Genomic DNA, 19,012 nt, shown 5'->3' on the forward strand with positions numbered 1-19,012 from the left:
TCCGGGATAAAAACATTAGTTGCTTGATAGTATGAGTCTAATAATTTTTAAGAACAGTATGCTAAGCTAGAAAGTTGGCCAGCTGGCTTTAGAAATAAACATCCTACATATCTGCCTTTGGTCTGTTATATGAAGTTACAAGAATTTTTCTGGGAGAGGTTGAATTAAAAAGTCTACAGCTAAACATCCAGTACTTTAACTTGCCTCATGAGATGGTGGGATTCTTCCTTATTCACAACTAGCTTTTTATGCTCAAAAGTACAAGGACTGGTAATCCTTGTCATTTTAACCAATGCTAGTGAATCCATGGATAACATAAGCTTTTTCTTGCTTTTATTTTTTAATTTCAAAAAAGCAACAAAACCACAACCCAACATTGCATGTTTCACATGAAGAATCCCAAGCAATTGTGTCACTACCTTAAAGAAGAGGGTTGCACATAGCATTAGCATGATTTATAATTGCTTTTAAATGATTAAGTGTGCTATTATTTAACAGAAAATCCCCTTTTAGCACATGACTGGCAGCACAATTCACTGAAGGTAAGACTTAAGATTTAGTTTATATCCTAGTTCTAATACTGGCTATTCTGGTGATCTTAAAAGTTCTTGTCCTGTCAATTGACCTTTCTTATCTTTGCAATAAGTGTAACAACATGTTTTGTTGTAATACAACACAAGCAAAACACTTGTGTAAAATATCACTAATTTGCATTAAACTGGTTTTTGTTATTAAAAGATACAGCTGCTTCTTAAATTACATATATTCTAAGCATTTTGTTCCTAAAACATTTCTAGTTTCTTCAAGTAGTTTTTCTCTCTCTCTCTCAGCTTTTGAAGGACTGTGAGCTCCATGCAACCACCAAATGTATGCGCTGCACTTCAGACTTAAAATAACTGAACAGATTTCAGTTCTGATGATAACCACTGGTTTCTATTCCTTCCTTATAAGTGCACACAAGCCTGATCATTGAACTCTTATGTTTAAAAGTGCTCAGTACCATTGTCAACTGCTGGTGTTCAAAAAATGCTGTAAAACCTGAGCACTAAACCACAGCAGTAACTTGCCTGTATGAGAGGAATCAATACTTGCATAGGTCTCTTGCATTTCACTGCTCACTTGCAGGAGTAAACGGAAATTTTCCATAAACTCAGTTAGCAATCATTTTATGCCCAGGAACCAGTCTCCCTTTTCATCCATTCTGTGGATTAAGCATTGTGTTGTGCACTGTCTTAACAGTTCCACTAGCTCTTACTGTGCTGAAGTTCATGCTAAGCCAGACACCTTGCATCTCTATCCTAACAAAAGAGACTGTGCTTTTTTGCACTACCTGTGAGTTCCTCTAGTTTTATAGAAACAACAATCACCAAGTTTTGTTGTCTTCCCTTTAGCAAAACAATCATAAAGGAGCAGCTAGTGTTTCACTGCAGTATTAGCACTGCAAATCCTGCAATCTCATCGTCATTCTTTCACCACATGAAAACATAAAGATATATCCTCTAAAGAACTACCAGAAAGCATCAGAGTTGACTCACCATTGGCGTCTTGTACTTGTGGCTCACCACTTCTTTAGTTTCAGGAACTAAAACCGGACGGGCAAGAGACAAAACAAAAAGTTCAAAAAACGAGAGGAAAAGGGGAAAGCAACAGCACAATGTTCCCTTAGGAAAGGGAAGGGATGCACACAGACAGCAGGTGCAGGTACAGGGCACCTCACTATCCCTCACTTCTAGATACTCTTCCTTCTTTTCATTTATATTAAATACGTCCTTGAAGGTACTGGTAATGTCATAATAAATTACTCAAGTTGGCAAAAATATTTCACTGGCTCTGTTTGGAAAGACATTGCAGATATTTGATGGTTTTTAGAGACTCCAGCTTTTCTCATACTACTTATTCCTGCTAGAGAGCAAAATTCATGATAAAGTATGTTTAATGACAAAATATGCCTAATGTCTACTATGCTAAAACAATAACCAACAATCTCAGAGGAATTTGTCAGTATGTGATTCCCAAAGACTTTATCCTTCAGATGTTTGAATCCTTCTCTGCTAAATAACAGATCTCAACAGAACCGTTGGACACTCTGTAGTAAGTTAGTGAAATCCAGGACAAAAAAAAAAAGGAGATGAAGGAGAAAATTTTCTGAACTGGAAGACTGTTTCCCAGTTCTATTTCAAGTTTCTGAAGACATTCTTTCTCCTGTCTCGGATGTGTGTGATGGTAGTTACTTGACATACTCACTGAAAACGTTCATTGCTTTTGAACAAGTTGCCTTAAAATAAAATACTGAATTTCAGTTACACATATTCTTAAAATACCTGTTGATTTCTGTAAGACTTTATATATAAAGATGATCAGGGCACTGATGAAAAAATACTAAACCTATTATCCAGAATATTTCATCTTGCTCCCTTGAACTGCCCCAAACTACTACCAGAAAGGAAACAGGCCTAATAGAGCTAAAGAAACTTTGCCTTTTGTTCTCACTGTGGAATGCATAGAAAAACCAAACTGTAACCATCCCATTGGTATGTATTGCATCTGAACTGTGCCTTTGACCCATGCTTGGTCTACAAAGGTTGTTGTGAACAGATACCACGGGAAATCACCAGGAGAGAACAAAGACCACACTAAGAACATACAAATGGCAAATTTAAAATGTTAAGATCAGTCAAATACCAAGACCAACTGTGAATACTTCCCTTCCCAGAATAGCTGAAATTTGCCATGAAATTTCTGTGTCACATCAAAAAGATTTAGAAGAAGCAATACAGAAATTATGCAAAACCAAATCATACCACGTTCATAGAGGAAGGGTAAATGTTTTATTACATATAGTACTAGTGACAAGAAAAGAAACGGAGGCAGATGAGTAACTAGGAAAAGTCCACAACAAAACCTATTCATGCAGATGTCACCTTTTCTATGAGATGACACAGCTAAACGCTGGAGAGGGAGATGGATCACACTCTAAGGGGCCAAATGTAGGCAGTGCAGACTGGGTTGGAGAAAGTCACACAAACCAGTGCCTACTAATTCTCATATATCCTGTAAGTCATTCTCGAAAGAAAAGCTAGTAAAAAGTACAGAATATGACTGTAAAAAGCAATGGTTTTGTTTATTTATTCAATTCTCTCTTCTCTTGGATTGGCTGTTACATTAAGGACTGAGAAACAGGGGAAGCACACACCCAGGCTGCACTGTCTCAGTGAAACCAGTGACTAGAGCTGGGAGGATAAGGAGGTGCACATCCAAGCTACCTTACCCGTTGGCACCAGATGGTTCCAAATTAACTCCATGTCACCAGGGGATAAAAGTGGGAGCAAGGCTGGTGCACAGCCAACTAGGGTAGGGCTTTTACAGCTGTGTAAGTCTCACTGCCCACTGGGTAACATACAACTGTTCATATACTCTTCAAAAAGCAGGAAAGGAAGCTGTAAGGACCTTGTGCCATGAGGGAAGGAGAGAAGGGAAACTGTAAGTCCTGTATCATAATTGAGAATTGGAAGAGAGGGAACAGAGAGCACCTAGGCAAGGTCTCCCCATTTCACAGTCCGTATACTGCTTTGTCTGTAAGCACAGTCCTTCCAATGGAGAAAATACACCTGAGAGGACTGAGTTAGGAAGAATAAAAAGAATGGGTTTGGATTTATGCTCAGAGAAGTGAAAGCACTACTACTGCAGAAAACAAAAAGAAGAAATAAAGAAAGAAAAAAAGACCCCAGCCTCAAATGAAGAGATTAGCAGAAGCACTTCTAACATTAAAAGTCATTCCTGATGCTGTTGAACTAAGTGGATGAAGGGATTAAATTATTAAGCACCATCCTGCAGCCTTTGGTCCTGTGAATGAAAATATGGCACTAGCGTTGAATGAGTTTAGGGGACAACACTTTACCTGCTGGAGAATGAAGGTTTTCATAGCAGCGGCGGTGAAGGGGCCACAAGAAAGTAAAGCACAAGTACGCAGCAGTAACTCAAATTCCAGAGGGAAGAGCCTCACATTTCCTCACTTACTTAAATCTCCACTTCCATTTGTGGGCAAGAATTCCCGAACTTCTGCTTTGCATCCTGCTCTGAAATTACAATTCCAACTTTCATGCTGCCATCTAAACCCAGCGTTAACACAAACACTGCTGTGCTATCACTGAACTTGGAGCACTTGTGCTTGGCAAAACCAAGTAAACCAACCTTGCATTGAAGTAATGTCTCACCAGGCTGGAGCATGCATGCTCACTGCTCTCCACCTTCCTAAGATTGTATAATCCTGCTATAATGAATCTGACTGCAAGGTTCACAATGCTTAACACAGCTAAATGCCTTCGCTCTGAAAAAATCCACACAAGTTTTTGCTGAATGCTGTTCTTTCGTGTTAACAAATTAACATGTTAAGTTCTCTTGAACAAGAACAGGTATCTTCTCATCTTCATAACAGTTAAAAAAGCAGCTCTGAGGCAGTCTCTCATCTGTGCACAAGAAAGTTTCGCTCCCCTGCAACATCTTTCTTCCTTCTTTCTGTTTATTAGCTGGATGGGCAAACTGTGAATGTCATTTGGTACATTTAAATTGGTTCTTGTCTATGACCTCTATTTTGGGAGAAGGGTATTTTTAATTTGATTGGTTTCATTTCTCAGGTTTTGCTTGTAGTGTCCAACTCCTGGTTTATTTTTAACTATTCTTAAAATTACCCTTTCATAAGTTCCATTATCACGATTTTAGCTTTTGCAATAAGCCTTTGATTACAAAATTTTCTGTTAAAAAGGCTCTTTTTCTTACAGTTATTACAGTCATTATTTAGGGGCTAAATGCTATTAGAGCCATCAACAGAAGTTGAATATCTGTCTTCTTATGCAATATAAACAAACTATTAAAAGAAATACTTTGAATTAAAACTTCTCCAAAATGACCAAAATTAATTTCTGATCCAAGTAATTTCTTCTAAGTTAAGGGTTTCAGAAGCTGAAGCCATTCTTTAAGCTGACTTTATGGCTTCTGAACTCTCCTCTTTGTAAAACTCATCAATAATCTTTTACAGCCTTAAGCAATTTCTGTAAGTAGTAAAATGAATCAGGCCTGACAGGGTGAAAACATGGTATCAAAGGAATATGCAGCCATAAAGCACAGACAACTTCTGAACATCTAAACTATTAGAAAACTTTCAGGGTTTGAATACACTGATTTGATCATCTGAACCACAAACAACATTTTTAGAAAATGGGGAAAAATTGTTAAAAATTCAAATCCCAAACTTCTGGGAGATTAATTTATGGCAAACAAGAAAACTGCAATAGTCAGAAAGGCTTTATCATCTGAATAGCTTATAACTTTGTATCACCAAAAGGAGGTAACACATTATTATGGTCAGAGTCATTAATTTCAGCAATCTCATATTAAATGTCTTTTACATTCTAAGAGAGAATCTTTCAGCCAGAACATTCTATTCACAGCACCAAGGAACAACGAGTCTTGGTAAAGGGAGCTGCTGGGTTAGATTTTGAATAGGGGCCAACGTATGGATGCTCATCTGCTATGGAAAGAACATTGTAAATTTCATCTTCTTTTGAAATGTTTCATACATACACTTAAGACCTAGACAAATGTCTCACAGATGGGTGGAAGAATAAACCAATATGGATCTGGGGACTATTTCAGAGAAGTATGTGGATCACTCCTCTGGAGAGCTGCATCTGAAGTCACTCTTTTTGTTCAGACACTAGCAAAGTATAACGTGACTGCCATTAATACTGACTAGTAAACCAGAATTGTCCTCAAACTAGACTGCAGGCAGAGTCTAATACCTGACCAAAACAAATTCTCTATTCTCCTTAACCTTTACCTTTCTACTCTTTACCAGCCATGTTCCGAAACAAAAACCGCAGGATAAATCAAGTGCAACCTGACAAAACATTTTCTGCTCCCTACAACATAATGAAATTCCACATAGAGCAAAGAGGAAGCTTTGCAATTAACAGTAATTTTTTGTAATGAAAGCATAGCATGTTGAGAAAGATCAGCTATAAGTCCTGCTTAAAAATGTGGTTTCTCAGATGAAAAAGAAACATACCACAGAAAAATCCTACACACATCCAAGTTTAACTGTTTTCTTTGCTTCAGAAGACTCAGAACATCATCTCTATTAACAAAAAGCATGTAGGCCACAAATCTTAATATGATGAAAATGAATGTGTAAAGTTTTATGTTTAGTCACCCATCTCTCAGGCAACTCCTCATGTGCAATCTACATTTCTCTCCCATCTTTGAAACTGCAGTGCAACTGAGGACTGGAAATTTGAGTTACTGCCATGTGAGTACAGACCTAATATCAAAATAATGTAATTACCAAATTCCTCCAGGACAAAGACTCCTCGCACAGTATTGCACTTTTTAATGTGATTCAGCTCTATGAAAACCTACAAAAACAGGAAGAAAAGTAACATAAAATTAGTCAGGTTGGTTTTCTTGAGGTTTTTATTTAAACTAAAAACCAAAATGAAACAAAAACATCATCACAGCAGATACAACCTGAAGTGTTATAGCATACACTACCAGTTCATTTACAGTTTAATATATAAATAAAAGGTGAAATAAATATTCAAAAGACAAACTTGCCACAATGCTAGAAATCAACAAATAACTTAAAAGTGCTAAGAAGCGAAGACAGCAGAAGATGAAGTACCTTCCGCTCCTTGCAGGAGGAGAAAGCATGGAAGAGAAACGAAGGAGTTAGTAACTCTGACATATCCAACATTGCTACCCCTTCAGGCACTCAAATGAGTTATTGCAAAAAGAATATCAACACACCTGAAATACAACAGAAGAGGGGGACGAGAAAAAAGCCGGCTCCCAAATTTGGCACCATTTGTAGCCTCTGATCCATCCCAGTTAGATTCTGCCCCTCCATGCATCCTCCTCCAGCACAGAGGGCAGGTAAGGGGCACTCTACTTCCCACCCTGACACTGATCCTCCTAACCCATCCAGTATTCAATTTAATCCAGTGAAGAACCACTAATCTTCCTTCTCCCTGACAGCCTTCCCATTTAAAGATTTTACTACAGCTTATGATATATAATGTGCATACTTACTCTTGGAATTGTCTCCTCTAACAGTCAGTACCAGTTTTCTGCTTTAAGCAGGACCAGAGAGTTTGGACCCTTCTATTGTTTGCTCACTTTGTGTATGGCTGCTGTTAGGTGAGCAGTCACTTAGAAAACAAACCTGCTTCAAACTTACACTTTACATATGTAAACCCCAAAAGAAAAACAGTTGAACTGCATGACTAGGTTTCTCAGTCCAGAATGTAGATGCCAAGATTGCATAACCAAACAAGTTCTCTGAGCATATTGAGTTTGTTCAATATCCAATCTATTTCAAGATACAGAACAGTTCCTTCTTATGTGCACATCTCCAAAAGGGTCAGATCAGTACACAGACAGAAGAAGCTGTAGAAAGGAGTCAATTCCACATTCCAGTTTCCAAATATACTTGCTTTTTCAATGCAGGAGAAACACTGAGAGTAACATTGCCCTAGAGTTCAGTGTAAATCTTTGTCCAATACCTTAGAGAGACCCTTGCAAGCCTATATAGCAATAGTCTGGATTGACACTTTCAGTGGCTTGTACACTTCAGACACCATGAACTCAGGACCTTTATTAAAAATGTTACTAGAGAAACTCTGTTGTCTTGGAAAGAAGAGAAAGGAAAACCCTGTAACCCTCTGAATCCAGTATTAGCAATACCCATGTAATCATAGATGATATACTACCCAAGAAAGGCAAAGGAAGTCAACACTAGAAATTGTTGAGTTTTAAAGAATCAGGCCTATCTGTATGGGTAGAAGTCAGTAACTGCACTTCATATCTGAGAGCAGTCTGGCTGATGTTCAAATCAAAGGGATTTTATTGTTATTTTTATTAGTAGAGAACTAACAAACAGACCCAGGGTATTTTTTGCTCAATATAAAAACAACTAAGCTGCCAGTTATTTAGTCGAAAACCTGAAGCTTACTTTGTGCTTACATTTAAGGGAAAGGAGACATAACCCATCTTTTTTGTTTCCCTGTTTTTGCCCTTATTCTGTATCAGTTTAGTTGGTCAAAAAAACTTATCTTTTGAGGAACGGTTACAGAGTAAACAAGTCAAAACCAGAACTTTCTTTGCTGCACTTCACTTCCTTTTTCTGTAATGTTTTCTGTGAGAATTTCTTGCTACTAAAGTAAAAAATTCAGAAAGCCAATGGAAAGGCTCCGGTGAAACAATGGTTGTTTAAGGTGGTAACAGTAAAGCTGCCTGAAAGACCTGACTGCCTATAGTGCTCATGGTCTGAATATAACATTCAGGAGTGCTGCAATTCCACAAGAGGTATGAGCAAGATGAGAATTTAGTGCTTTTGGTACAATTACAGTAAGTTACCCATTTTCAGAAGACATCTGAGTCGATGGGCAATTCCTTGCTCTATTGTTTAAGGGACAGAGATGCTCTCTTCTCACTTAGTCAAAAAACAAGTGTAAAGGAAATAACAGTTACTTACCCTAGGGAAACTGTGGTTCTTCAAGACAGAGCATTCAGTGTGGATCCTACTGTAGATGGGCATGTGCCTGCTGCATTTTATTAAACTTCCATCTATTTTTGACACAGATGAATTCATAATGGAGATAGAGTTACTGAGTCCCAATATTATAACAGACTTTGGAGATGTGAACTCAGAATAATCTGCCAATGCCACAGGGACACTTGATTCCTCCCTACTCCAAAGGGCTTCCTCTGACCTGACAGGCACAGATAGACTTGAACTTTTTTTCTTCTTAAACTTATGTGCTCTGCTGGCTTGGTGAGACCATTTGTGAGCACCAAAGACAACTCTCATGTGTAAATAATAGGTTGGCCCACCACGCATCTAAGACATCTCCTGAGGGATTCACAAGGGGGTACAAGAAAGGATACACACTGCAAATCAAGAGCCTTCAAAAACAGTTTCATGAAAGGAAGCACCATTCTAACACTGGAGAAGTATGTTCCATCTTCTCAGGTGGGACAGAACAGACTCCATTTATTTACTCCTGTTTTTAAATAAAAAATTGGAAATCCCTGTTCTAAATGAATTCTATGATATCCAACTAAGCAGAGCAACAAAAATCCTTTCTGTTACTAAGCTGCACTGCTGAAAAAGAGTACTTGGAAAGAGGGCCCCCAAGAACAGAGCCTGTGTATGGAGTAAGGAGAGGCAGATGAAGAGAAAGCTGTGCCTGATGAGGTCCTGTAGGCATTTGTTGGTCAGCATCCTCATCCAAACTCAACAGACGCAGAAAAAGCCCTTTTCAACACAGAGAAACAGCTGCAGGATCCTGAGTTTAATCATGCTCATATATATATATTCTGAAATCAACTGCCTTAGGGAGCAATTCATAAAATTTATATGAGAAGTGGAAAGGACAATTCATCTAGAATAGCAGAGCTTTTATTAAGCAAGCAGACTGGCTAATGAGTGCTAGAATAAGAATGCAAACATCCTTTAGATCCCCAGATTAAGGAAATTGGAGGGGACTTTATCGTACAACTAGCAGGAGCCCTTTATGTAACTGCTACAGTTGTCCATTCTGTACAGACCCTCACATGGCAGACTTCTGATATCTGTCTGGACACTTTGAGAAGAAAAACAAGGGTATGCCTTAGGCCCACTAAATGGTACTGAATGCCCTTGCCAGCTGGCAACGGAAATCTGACGGACCAAGAATCAAACATATTGAATACATTTTCCAGAACTATATTTGTTTCAATATCCATCTTCAGTAATGAAACTCATCTGGCTACAGCTCACTGGGAAGGGGATGAAGAGGAGGAATAATCTTTCAGGTGGGAGAGACAGCTGGCATACTTCCTGGGTCTGACCCGCACAGACTGTCCTCCTTTTCACCACAGACAGCAAACCAGAGCACTCTTCTCTGCAAGGAAGGATATGATGAAGGTAGAACTCTACAAGTGTGTGTGCTAGCATGGGACTCGGTATCTGTGTTACAAAATTCAACTGGTGATGGTCCTAACCATCAGATACAATCAGTATCAGGTTTCCCTAAGGTTTATTTCAGAATGTTATTCGAGTCTTCAAAAAGACTTTAAGAACAAGGGTACGTTCTAGAATTTGGAGTTTTTCCTTTGGACACGTGCATGTGTGCTCACTATATGCTTAACACTGAGTGGTTTTGTCTTGTCATGAAGCCTGTTACACTTAAGAAACCATGATGGTATGGTTACCTTCTTATATATCTTTTCTAACTGCAAATGTATATGTGCCTGGCTGTTCGCTTATGAAATCTCCCTAAACTGTTCAGGAGATGAACAGTTTGAGCTCAATGTTGTTTTTGACTTCTGGAAGAAGCTAAAAAAGGAGAAACAAACAGAACATCCCCTGGGGTGTGTCCTTACCTCAGGACAAAGCAATTTCTAGTACATCCATCTATAATGATATCAAACTGTTGTTTCGAGACCAGGGTTTAATTTTCAGAGGCTTTAGACCTGACATTTCCAATGACCGTGAAAATTCATTCTGTGCTACCAATGAGTTCCTCTTGCAGTTCTTCACATTTCAGCACATCCAATAAAAAGTTAAAATCTACAACCAAGTCAGGGAGTAGGTTAGAAATACTACAGCAGATCAGCTGTAGCCCAAGTTCTACCTTGGTAATAGATAGGAAGGAAACTGAAGGAGGTTCCCAACTCTGCACTCCTTATACTGGCACATACAAACTCAGAGAGACACATGGTGCTGCTGTGACCCTGGGAGAAGTATTAAAGATTCTGAGCATGTGTGTTTGAGATGCACGTGCACTTCCAGTGGGATCTACACTGATGTATCCTCAAAAGAAGAACAAAGCTTGTGTGGGGAGAAAAGTCTAGTCAGGAGGAAAGGAAAAAGCACTCCACAGAGGACTGACAGAAGCTTTTCTTTCTCTCTCTCTCACACACACACACTCTCTCTCTCCCCCCCTAAAAATTGATTCTACTGTCTAGCATAACATGCATTTAATATCATAAGCAAAACAAAAAAACACAAAGCAAAATAAAAAACAAGGATCAAAGGAAGCAACAGAAACAACATCCAGAGAAAGGAAGAAATGACAATTGTAGTTGTGTTTCCTCTGTGCCCACTCTTTGGAAGGAAAAAAGAATAATTTTGTCTTATTTTGGGGAATTACAGCAACAGCCACTTTCCCATTTTATTTTCATACTGAATTCTACAGCTGATTTCTCAAATTTTAGCATTGTACCTGCAATATTCAACGACTGTGCCTTTAAGGTTCACTGCTTATGGCATCAGGATATGTTCAGTGTGATGCATTATGGCAGATTAGATTACTAATGATCACTTTTTCTGTCCCTTGGCTACCATTGGTTTTGTGCTTAGACAATTCAGACCACCAGAAACAGTAACTTGGAACCTGTACCCACGTTTTTTTTCAGTTGATTATAGTATTCCTGAGGATATTTAATTTCAGTGTATTTTTACACACATTATATATATTTATATATGCATGTGTGTTTATGTGTAAACATACATATGCTTTTTTACCCCCATCATGCTATCCCTTGTCCTTGCTGATACTTTGGGAAGAGGAAACACATACACAGGCGTGCTGCAAAAAGCTTCATGCTCACAGTCTTCTCATAGATTTCCCTCATACCTGACTGTGCATAAATTTCAGGTTAATTCCTTCGAGTGTGACCTGAAGAAGACCTCCTTCACCCGTTTTCATATCCTGCACGGGGAACTCACCACCCAACTCGGGGCCTGGGATGGTTATAAAAAAAATAATCAAAGAAAAAAACCCAAACAAACAAAAATATCCAGAGAAAGAGAGAAAATATAGAAAGCAGTCAGCCAAGTCAGGACATGTGGAAAAGAAATCTAAATCAATACAAACGATTTCCATTTGATGTGCATAGCAAGAGGACACTGCTAAGAATGGCAGGAGCACTTCAGCAGAGTCCTCTCACTAATGACAGCATGCTGAGAACCACTAGATTTTTAAGAATCGTAACAAAGTTCATTCTGGTTACATGAAGGGACATGAATGTCAGCTCAATCTGTATTTGTTTAGTTCATATTGGGGTTTTGTTTGTTCATTTTAAATGCCATATTTCATTTCTGCATGGTAAGACACTGCAATCACATAATACCACAGACAGCATAGTCTTAAGTGCATCTGAGCTTGATGATTTTTTGTTGTATTCATTCAGCAATGAAAATGTCAGCATGGTTACAACAATGACAATTTAATAGAGGACATTAATAGATGACAATCTAGGCATTTTCATCTACTTTCTTCAGCATCATTCAGTTCAGCTTGATTTTTAGAAAATTATCATTTGTGCAGAACCACTGAACCCTGGAGAATGGCTTTCAAACACATTCTTAATACTACATTATTGCCCAATTCTTAATATAGCTTTCAAACACACTTTTGCCTCCTCTACCTTCAGTGAAAGTCCAGTCTTCCCTCCTCCTCCTCGAATTAAACTGAATAAATAGTAGGAGGAAGAAAATGATAGCTCCTCCAAGCTCCAATAGCTAGCTGACGTTGAACACTTATGACGCTACATATACATAGGTGTACAAAACTACCCTGAGATTTCCAAGTAAAAGGAGTTTATATTCCATGAAGTTATTAATAAAAATATACTTTTTGGATTGCAGATTAAACAATAAATGTTTCCAACAAACAAAATCTTGTACCTGGTTTAATGCTTTGCTGTCTTGCTGCTGCTCGCTCCATGCTGTCTTTCACACAGTAGTATAATTCCCGACACTAACGTATAAAAGAAGAGTAATACAATGTTATTTTTCCAAATTACTAAGGGAAAAGAACAGCAAGATTCAAAGATTCTACAAAAAGAACAAGCCCGTTGTGGTGCATAATGACCACAGCTAACTACTAGATGGTATTATTTTTCAAGATGACACAGAAACTCTTTCATATCATTTCATAGCACAAGCTAGTAAGGAGTTCATGGCTTGGTACATGCTCATGAGCAATTTAACCAAGTTTACTCAGTTTCCTACTGTAGAAAAAGCCTCAAAACAGTATCACAAATCCTCTCTTTCAGCTTCCAGTAATCAATGTTACTGGTCATGCTCATCTAACCTATCTTTTTGTTATTCATATCAATTTCCTTATGCCATATTCTTCTATTCACCTTCTTCCAACATCCCTCTCTAGTATCAAATAATAGTTAAGCCATAATCTCTGAGTAAAATATAAGAACATTTTCTATCTGAAACCCAAGATACAACCAATTAGTTTTCCAAGTAACTTCTGTAGCACAGTGCTTTTGTCCTACTTCCCTTTGTATTCAGACCTGTGTTATGATGACCTGGTCTGTATAAAAGGAAATTTTCTGAAGCAGAATTCTAATCCCTTCATATACCTCAAAGATAATAAACTTTCTATATAATACCTTCATTTACAAATCTTCACCTTTTGTTTGCTCGTTATTGTGTAGCAATTACTGAGTTCTAAGAGTTACTGGAGTTTTCCTAGCAGGTTTAAACTACTTCTTTATATTTGCAATTAATTATAAGGAGAAGAAAAGGGCTTTCCTATTAGTGGAGAATGTAGGCATTTACTCAGTATTTAATGCTGCTTTCTTTCTTCTAACCAAAAAACTCAAGTAAAAGCTACACGTATAATGTCTTACACTACATCCTGCTGTACTACTATCCTCAGGTAAAGGACAAGGCCTAATGCCAGCTTCAGATGTCAGTGCTGTTCAACAGCCACTGCAGTTCACTAACCAGTGCTGGAGAGAGAATACTATTTTCTGATCAAACATGGAACATAACACACCCAGGATTCGTTTGTTCTATGCTGCTTTCCCTCAGTGTTGTGTGTGTTAAACAAGACGCCTACCTTCTTTGTGTAGAACTTGTTCAGCTGTGTCTCCTGACCATTCCTCCGCCAGAGGCACAACACTTTTGTTTTGGGACAGTAAGTCATGTTGATGAGCTTCTCATACCACCACCGTTCATACACAGTTCCAATGTTGCTTCTCAGCACAATGCAATCATCACATACCTGGGAGCACAAAATACTGCATAAGATTTCTAATAGTATTTAATGAATGCTACCAGTTGCATTAATATTATTCTTGTCTCTACCTCCATGAAAAATATGTCTCCTGTTGTGTCTGTCCCAGCATGCACTACAAAAGTCTGCTTCTTGATGTGGCGGCTGCCACTGGGTCTCACAGGGAGCTCCCGTCCGTTCTAGGAAAAAATATGCAATCATTAATGAACTTTGAAACCAATTTCTCCTGATCTACTGAAAAAAAAGTCCATTAGGTGACACTAGAAGCATTTTCAACAAATTAAAAAAAAAAACAAGTATTTTTAACACAGCTGATTTGAGGCAATTTTGGACAAAGCCTTAAGCAAGATACTCCAGTAAGTTTAGTTTCAACAAGTGTGACTCTCAGTTATCACAGCTTACAACAACATCCATGCTGGTACCATACTCAGTATGGGGTAGTGAGGTGTCTGGGTTCCAGTAACATTGCAGTAAACTGGTCTGCTTTTTCCCAAATAATTGTAAGATAATTTTGTGTCCTTTCTGTGCATAAAACTAAATTCCAAATGTAAAAATGCCTTGAAAAATTAGCTTTCAAAGGGCCTAACTTGCATCCACCCTGGTGATGGCTGTATTAAAAGCTGGCTAGTTTTATTAACTTAAATTTTAGCCTAAATTCTTAATCAGCATTACAGGAGGTAAGGTTTATTCTGCATAGCAGCAGATACTAGAAACAGTTTTGTATAGAAACTGATTGCTACAAGTCTTATAATGACCTGGAAACCAACTAAACACGTATTACAGTCATAGTAGGAGAAATGGTTCTCACCCTCAAAAGTGCTATTAAGAAAATAATAGAGTAGCATAGAGCTGTGGTACAGTCATGTTTATACATACTTGTATTGTGGTTCCAACTGATAACTGCATAACAATATTATAAACAGCAGCATACCATCCCAGTCTTTATTCTATTCATATGAAGGCAGCATTTAATAATTCAATTTAATTATCTGTAATATGTTTTAGTGAGTGTTGTAGAGCATTTTTAAATTAATTTTCTGATAATCTTTTTCCTCCAATGTAGCTCCCACACAGACATCACTGTTTTACTTACCAGATTGGCCAGTTTGTCTAGAATATCATTTATTTGCTGGCTGTGCACCAATCCAATATGTGACTTCCCCATCAGACGGCGCACCTTTTTCCTAATATCGTTCTTGTTCACCTAGAGGGCAAATATCAAGACAGTTACAAACCCTTCTTTATTCACAAGTGCCACCTCCTATCTTAATTAAAACACCAAAGTGTTGGGTTTGGAGGATTATGCTCCCCTTGACAGCTCAGAAGAATTCACCTCTCTAGTAAAAGGCAGCCTTCCAACTTTGCAGTTTCTACTAGAAGCTGCCCTAAGATGAGATACCTTGGTACAGTCTTTAGCCTCTTAAAGCTTTCACTCCAACTGCTTGAAAATATCCTATATACAAATAATATGTACCAAGTTCTAGATCCACCACCTTCTATCCCAAAACTGATAGTCAGGGGTGGGAAAAAGTAACCATGACAAGAACAAGATAAAAACCTCACTCCAAACCAAAACCACCCCACAACACTTCTTTTGCCCAGTTCTTCATCCCATCCTTGCTCTTGAGCATCTCTGAAGAGGCACTGAAAGCTGTTGCACTGGACAGCGCAGTGCATCAAATCTGTTACAGGTAAAATCAATGAACCTAAGCTAGTTTTAAACATGACAAGAATTTTAGAAGATGGATCTTCCAGTGACTATGAGGGAGGGTTTGGACTAAGAAATCGTTGAGACTAAAAGATATTGTAAGGAGCCACCTGCAGCATTAAGGTGCACATAGAAAACCCACTGAATGAGAGAAAAGGGTTGCTTCCTAGTAACGACAAATTTCATGTCAGTTATTGATACTCATATTCACAATCTGCCCATGTTTGGAATTTGCAGCTGTGAGGAAATCAGATTAGAAGATGCTCTTTGCTTAATTTCTAACCCATACTCTTAAAAAGAAGAATGGCCTCTAAAGTTACTAGTAGAAATAGTAAATGTCTATTTTTAATGGCAAGGTATGTGCATACCTATGGCATAGAACTGCATAAACTCAGACAACATCTCTCAAAGAATCTCCAGGTACTGAAGCCATTTTTCCATTAAGAGTAGGACATTCTTTTTTACTTCACTGTTCTGAGCTCCATGGACAGAGATGTATTGTTTCAAAACAACACCAACACAATATTCTGCTCAAATCTGAGCAGTGATCTATTAAAGAGAAAGAAGTCACCTTTATCATAAGCATATAAGCAATCATATTATGCAGCAGCGTAGCCAACAAGCGGTCCTCATCATCCTCCAAACGCTTTCGATCGTGTTCTCCCAGGGAAAGATACCTGCAAGAAGAGCTAGATCTGAAACAGACTCAAAGGCGTAATTTATCTAATTCGCTAAAGCACTCTGCCAGTGCTTTAGTGAATCAGATATTTACAATTATATAATGATATAAATGCTTAGATATTTACAAATAGAGCACTATTTGTAAAGCGTATGGCAAATAAAACCTCCAAAAACAGAAAGCCAAATGGGCATTTTCCAGTAAACCACTGTGATCACTAATTAAACATTCCCATTAATTATTAACTGGTTGAAGTACATAACATCTGCTCAGTTGGAAAGCTCTCAGTAATCTGCTGGGCTTATCCATTTCCTGGATCAGTCACAGCTCCATGACAATTACACCTGCCAGAAGAGGAACATGAAACTCAGCAAGAGCTACCAGCCTTCAGAGCTTAAATACAGCTGCAAGGCAGGAGTGAACTGATGAAGGAAGCGCAGAGACACTCTTCTTTTTCCAGTAAGGTACCAGTAGATTGTGGAAAAATCCAGTTTTCAAACTAGCACCCCACAGACTAGTTCTTATTTTGCCTTCCAGATCCCATGTTACATGATAGCATGGGTGCAGGTGGTACAGCTGCAGGTGACAGATGGAGCAGGGAATGATCAGATATTAACAGAGCTGGGAGGGGATGGGGGGCGAAGCAAGCAAACATAGATCAACGTCTTAAAAGCAGTCCAGCTTTAAGCAACCACACAGATATTTCTAGAGAGTGGTTCCCTATTTGGTTTTTTGTTTATTTCTTTTAACTACAAACTGTAAAGTAAAAACATCTCTAAATGACTTTGCGTTTTGAGAAAACTCAAGATGCAATTCCTGAAGACATTTCATTCTCTCACTTTATGTCACACACTGATAATCTTCCTTTATTCCAGAATACAGTCATCTTGCCACAGAAATCTCCTGCTTTACTACTGATCTAGCCTATTCCATCTATTCATACTGTGATTGTGCTTATGCTACCCATTTCTCATGAAGTATCACCTCTCCGCGAGAGTTAAAAAAACAGATGTTGCAACTGAAGACAAGATTCTAGTATCAGGAGATACTGGCCAGCACAGAGACAAAAGACTCACTTTGGAACAGTCAGGTATAGTAACAAGGTTTACAAAGTGACAATAATATGTTCAGCAGAATTAAAATTATTATATTATTACTTTTTTTTTTTTTTTACTATTTGAGCCCCAGGTGCAATGAGGAGGAAAGAGGTCTACTGAAGAACTTTACCTGTCAATCATCTCCTGAGGTCCCTGGTCCATCCCCATTCCTTCTCTTTCTAACATCACAGCATCCAAAAAGGCATCTTCCCAGAACTGCATCTGGTCCCACAAAGTTGAACGCTCTTTGCCTGTGTAACGTATACAAAAAAATGAGCATTTATTCCATTTATTCCAGCCAAATACTTGAATTCCTGTTCCTTCCCACTCCTTCAAAATACCACAAGCCAACACACAAGTAATCCTTATTAAAAAAAAGGTTACTTTTAAACCACAAGCAATATCACAACTGATATTAACTGTGGTTTAAAAAAGTGTAAAAGAGAAAACAAGACTTATTTCTCATGCTAATTCATGGCATAATCTTTTCAAACAAGGGTTTGAAAACAACACAAAAGTTCCTCTCATCTCTATTCTTTAAGGAATACACCTTCTTTCATATTCTGTTAGCACTGCCCAAGGAAAACAGGAATATCTCACACACACAGAGAGATCACAGCAAACACACAGAGAAGTGGAAAGATAAGATTATTACTCATAGAGAAGGTTTCCATTGCAGCATCCTCTAACTGGTCCCAGACAGATCCTTTATCCCTACCTGCAGCATTCCAAGCAGGTAGGAACGATAAGTGGAAAGGATGAAAAACACAGGAAGAGAGAGCTCTTGATTAACAGCAAGTCCAGATGAAATACATTTCAAAAAGTCAATATACTCCTAATCCAAGGATACACTCGAAGGCCATTGGTATTCTAATGTGTTCTGTTCAGTGACTTAAGCTGAAGGATCTTTTTTTCAAGATCAGTGATACCTTTTAGCCTCTCATGCATAGCTAAATAAGTTCTTTAACCCTTTTTCCAACAGCTTAAAGAATTCATATGCAAAACCAGCAAGAGGCTTGGACAACCTACATTCCATGCAAAGCACACCACTCACATCCATCTCTTCTTACCCTTATTCAATCTCTGCAGCAAATCTTTGGCTTTACTCTTTATGGCCTCATGCACCCTCCTATTCTAACAGCATGGACAACACTAAGTGGTTAAAAACAGGCCCTGGGAATGTAAAATTCCAGTCTGCCCCAGACATGGCTCCATCCAAACTTCAGTCTAAAACATCCTGTCCAAGCAAAAAGAAAATAGTTTACCCAGAAGTCCTTCATAGAGATAGACACGTTGGTTCCCATCCTCTGGAGCTCTCCCTGGAGTGCTGCCTTTGCTGTCCTTCACGCTCTGCTTCACGTTGTGAGACTTTGCCTGAAAATAACAAAAGAGGTGTTAGGGTTAGGGTTAGGAAATGAAGAAAGGACATGGATCCATATAAAATTATATC

At 38.3% G+C, this 19,012-nt stretch overlaps 1 protein-coding gene across 27 annotated transcripts in view; it reads right to left on the reverse strand.

Annotated features, from left to right (window-relative positions):
- Positions 1-19,012, reverse strand: part of MADD (MAP kinase activating death domain) — a 67,851-nt gene that overhangs the window by 1,709 nt on the left and 47,130 nt on the right. For 11 of the 27 annotated variants that reach the window (XM_032919860.1, XM_030481912.1, XM_032919859.1 and 8 more), the window contains 12 exons: positions 18,828-18,936; positions 18,218-18,280; positions 17,693-17,813; positions 16,358-16,463; positions 15,172-15,282; positions 14,150-14,257; positions 13,902-14,066; positions 12,728-12,800; positions 11,676-11,782; positions 6,677-6,685; positions 6,341-6,410; positions 1,536-1,582 (listed from right to left, as the gene is read on the reverse strand). In XM_032919860.1, the coding sequence (XP_032775751.1) occupies positions 1,536-1,582; positions 6,341-6,410; positions 6,677-6,685; positions 11,676-11,782; positions 12,728-12,800; positions 13,902-14,066; positions 14,150-14,257; positions 15,172-15,282; positions 16,358-16,463; positions 17,693-17,813; positions 18,218-18,280; positions 18,828-18,936 (1,089 nt within the window). The remainder of the gene's footprint in view (positions 1-1,535; positions 1,583-6,340; positions 6,411-6,676; positions 6,686-11,675; positions 11,783-12,727; positions 12,801-13,901; positions 14,067-14,149; positions 14,258-15,171; positions 15,283-16,357; positions 16,464-17,692; positions 17,814-18,217; positions 18,281-18,827; positions 18,937-19,012) is intronic. The other 16 variants (XM_030481915.1, XM_032919861.1, XM_032919862.1 and 13 more) reach the window with 4 other exon arrangements.

This window comes from Strigops habroptila, chromosome 4 (genome assembly GCF_004027225.2).
Source record: "Strigops habroptila isolate Jane chromosome 4, bStrHab1.2.pri, whole genome shotgun sequence".
Lineage (NCBI taxonomy): Eukaryota > Metazoa > Chordata > Aves > Psittaciformes > Psittacidae > Strigops > Strigops habroptila.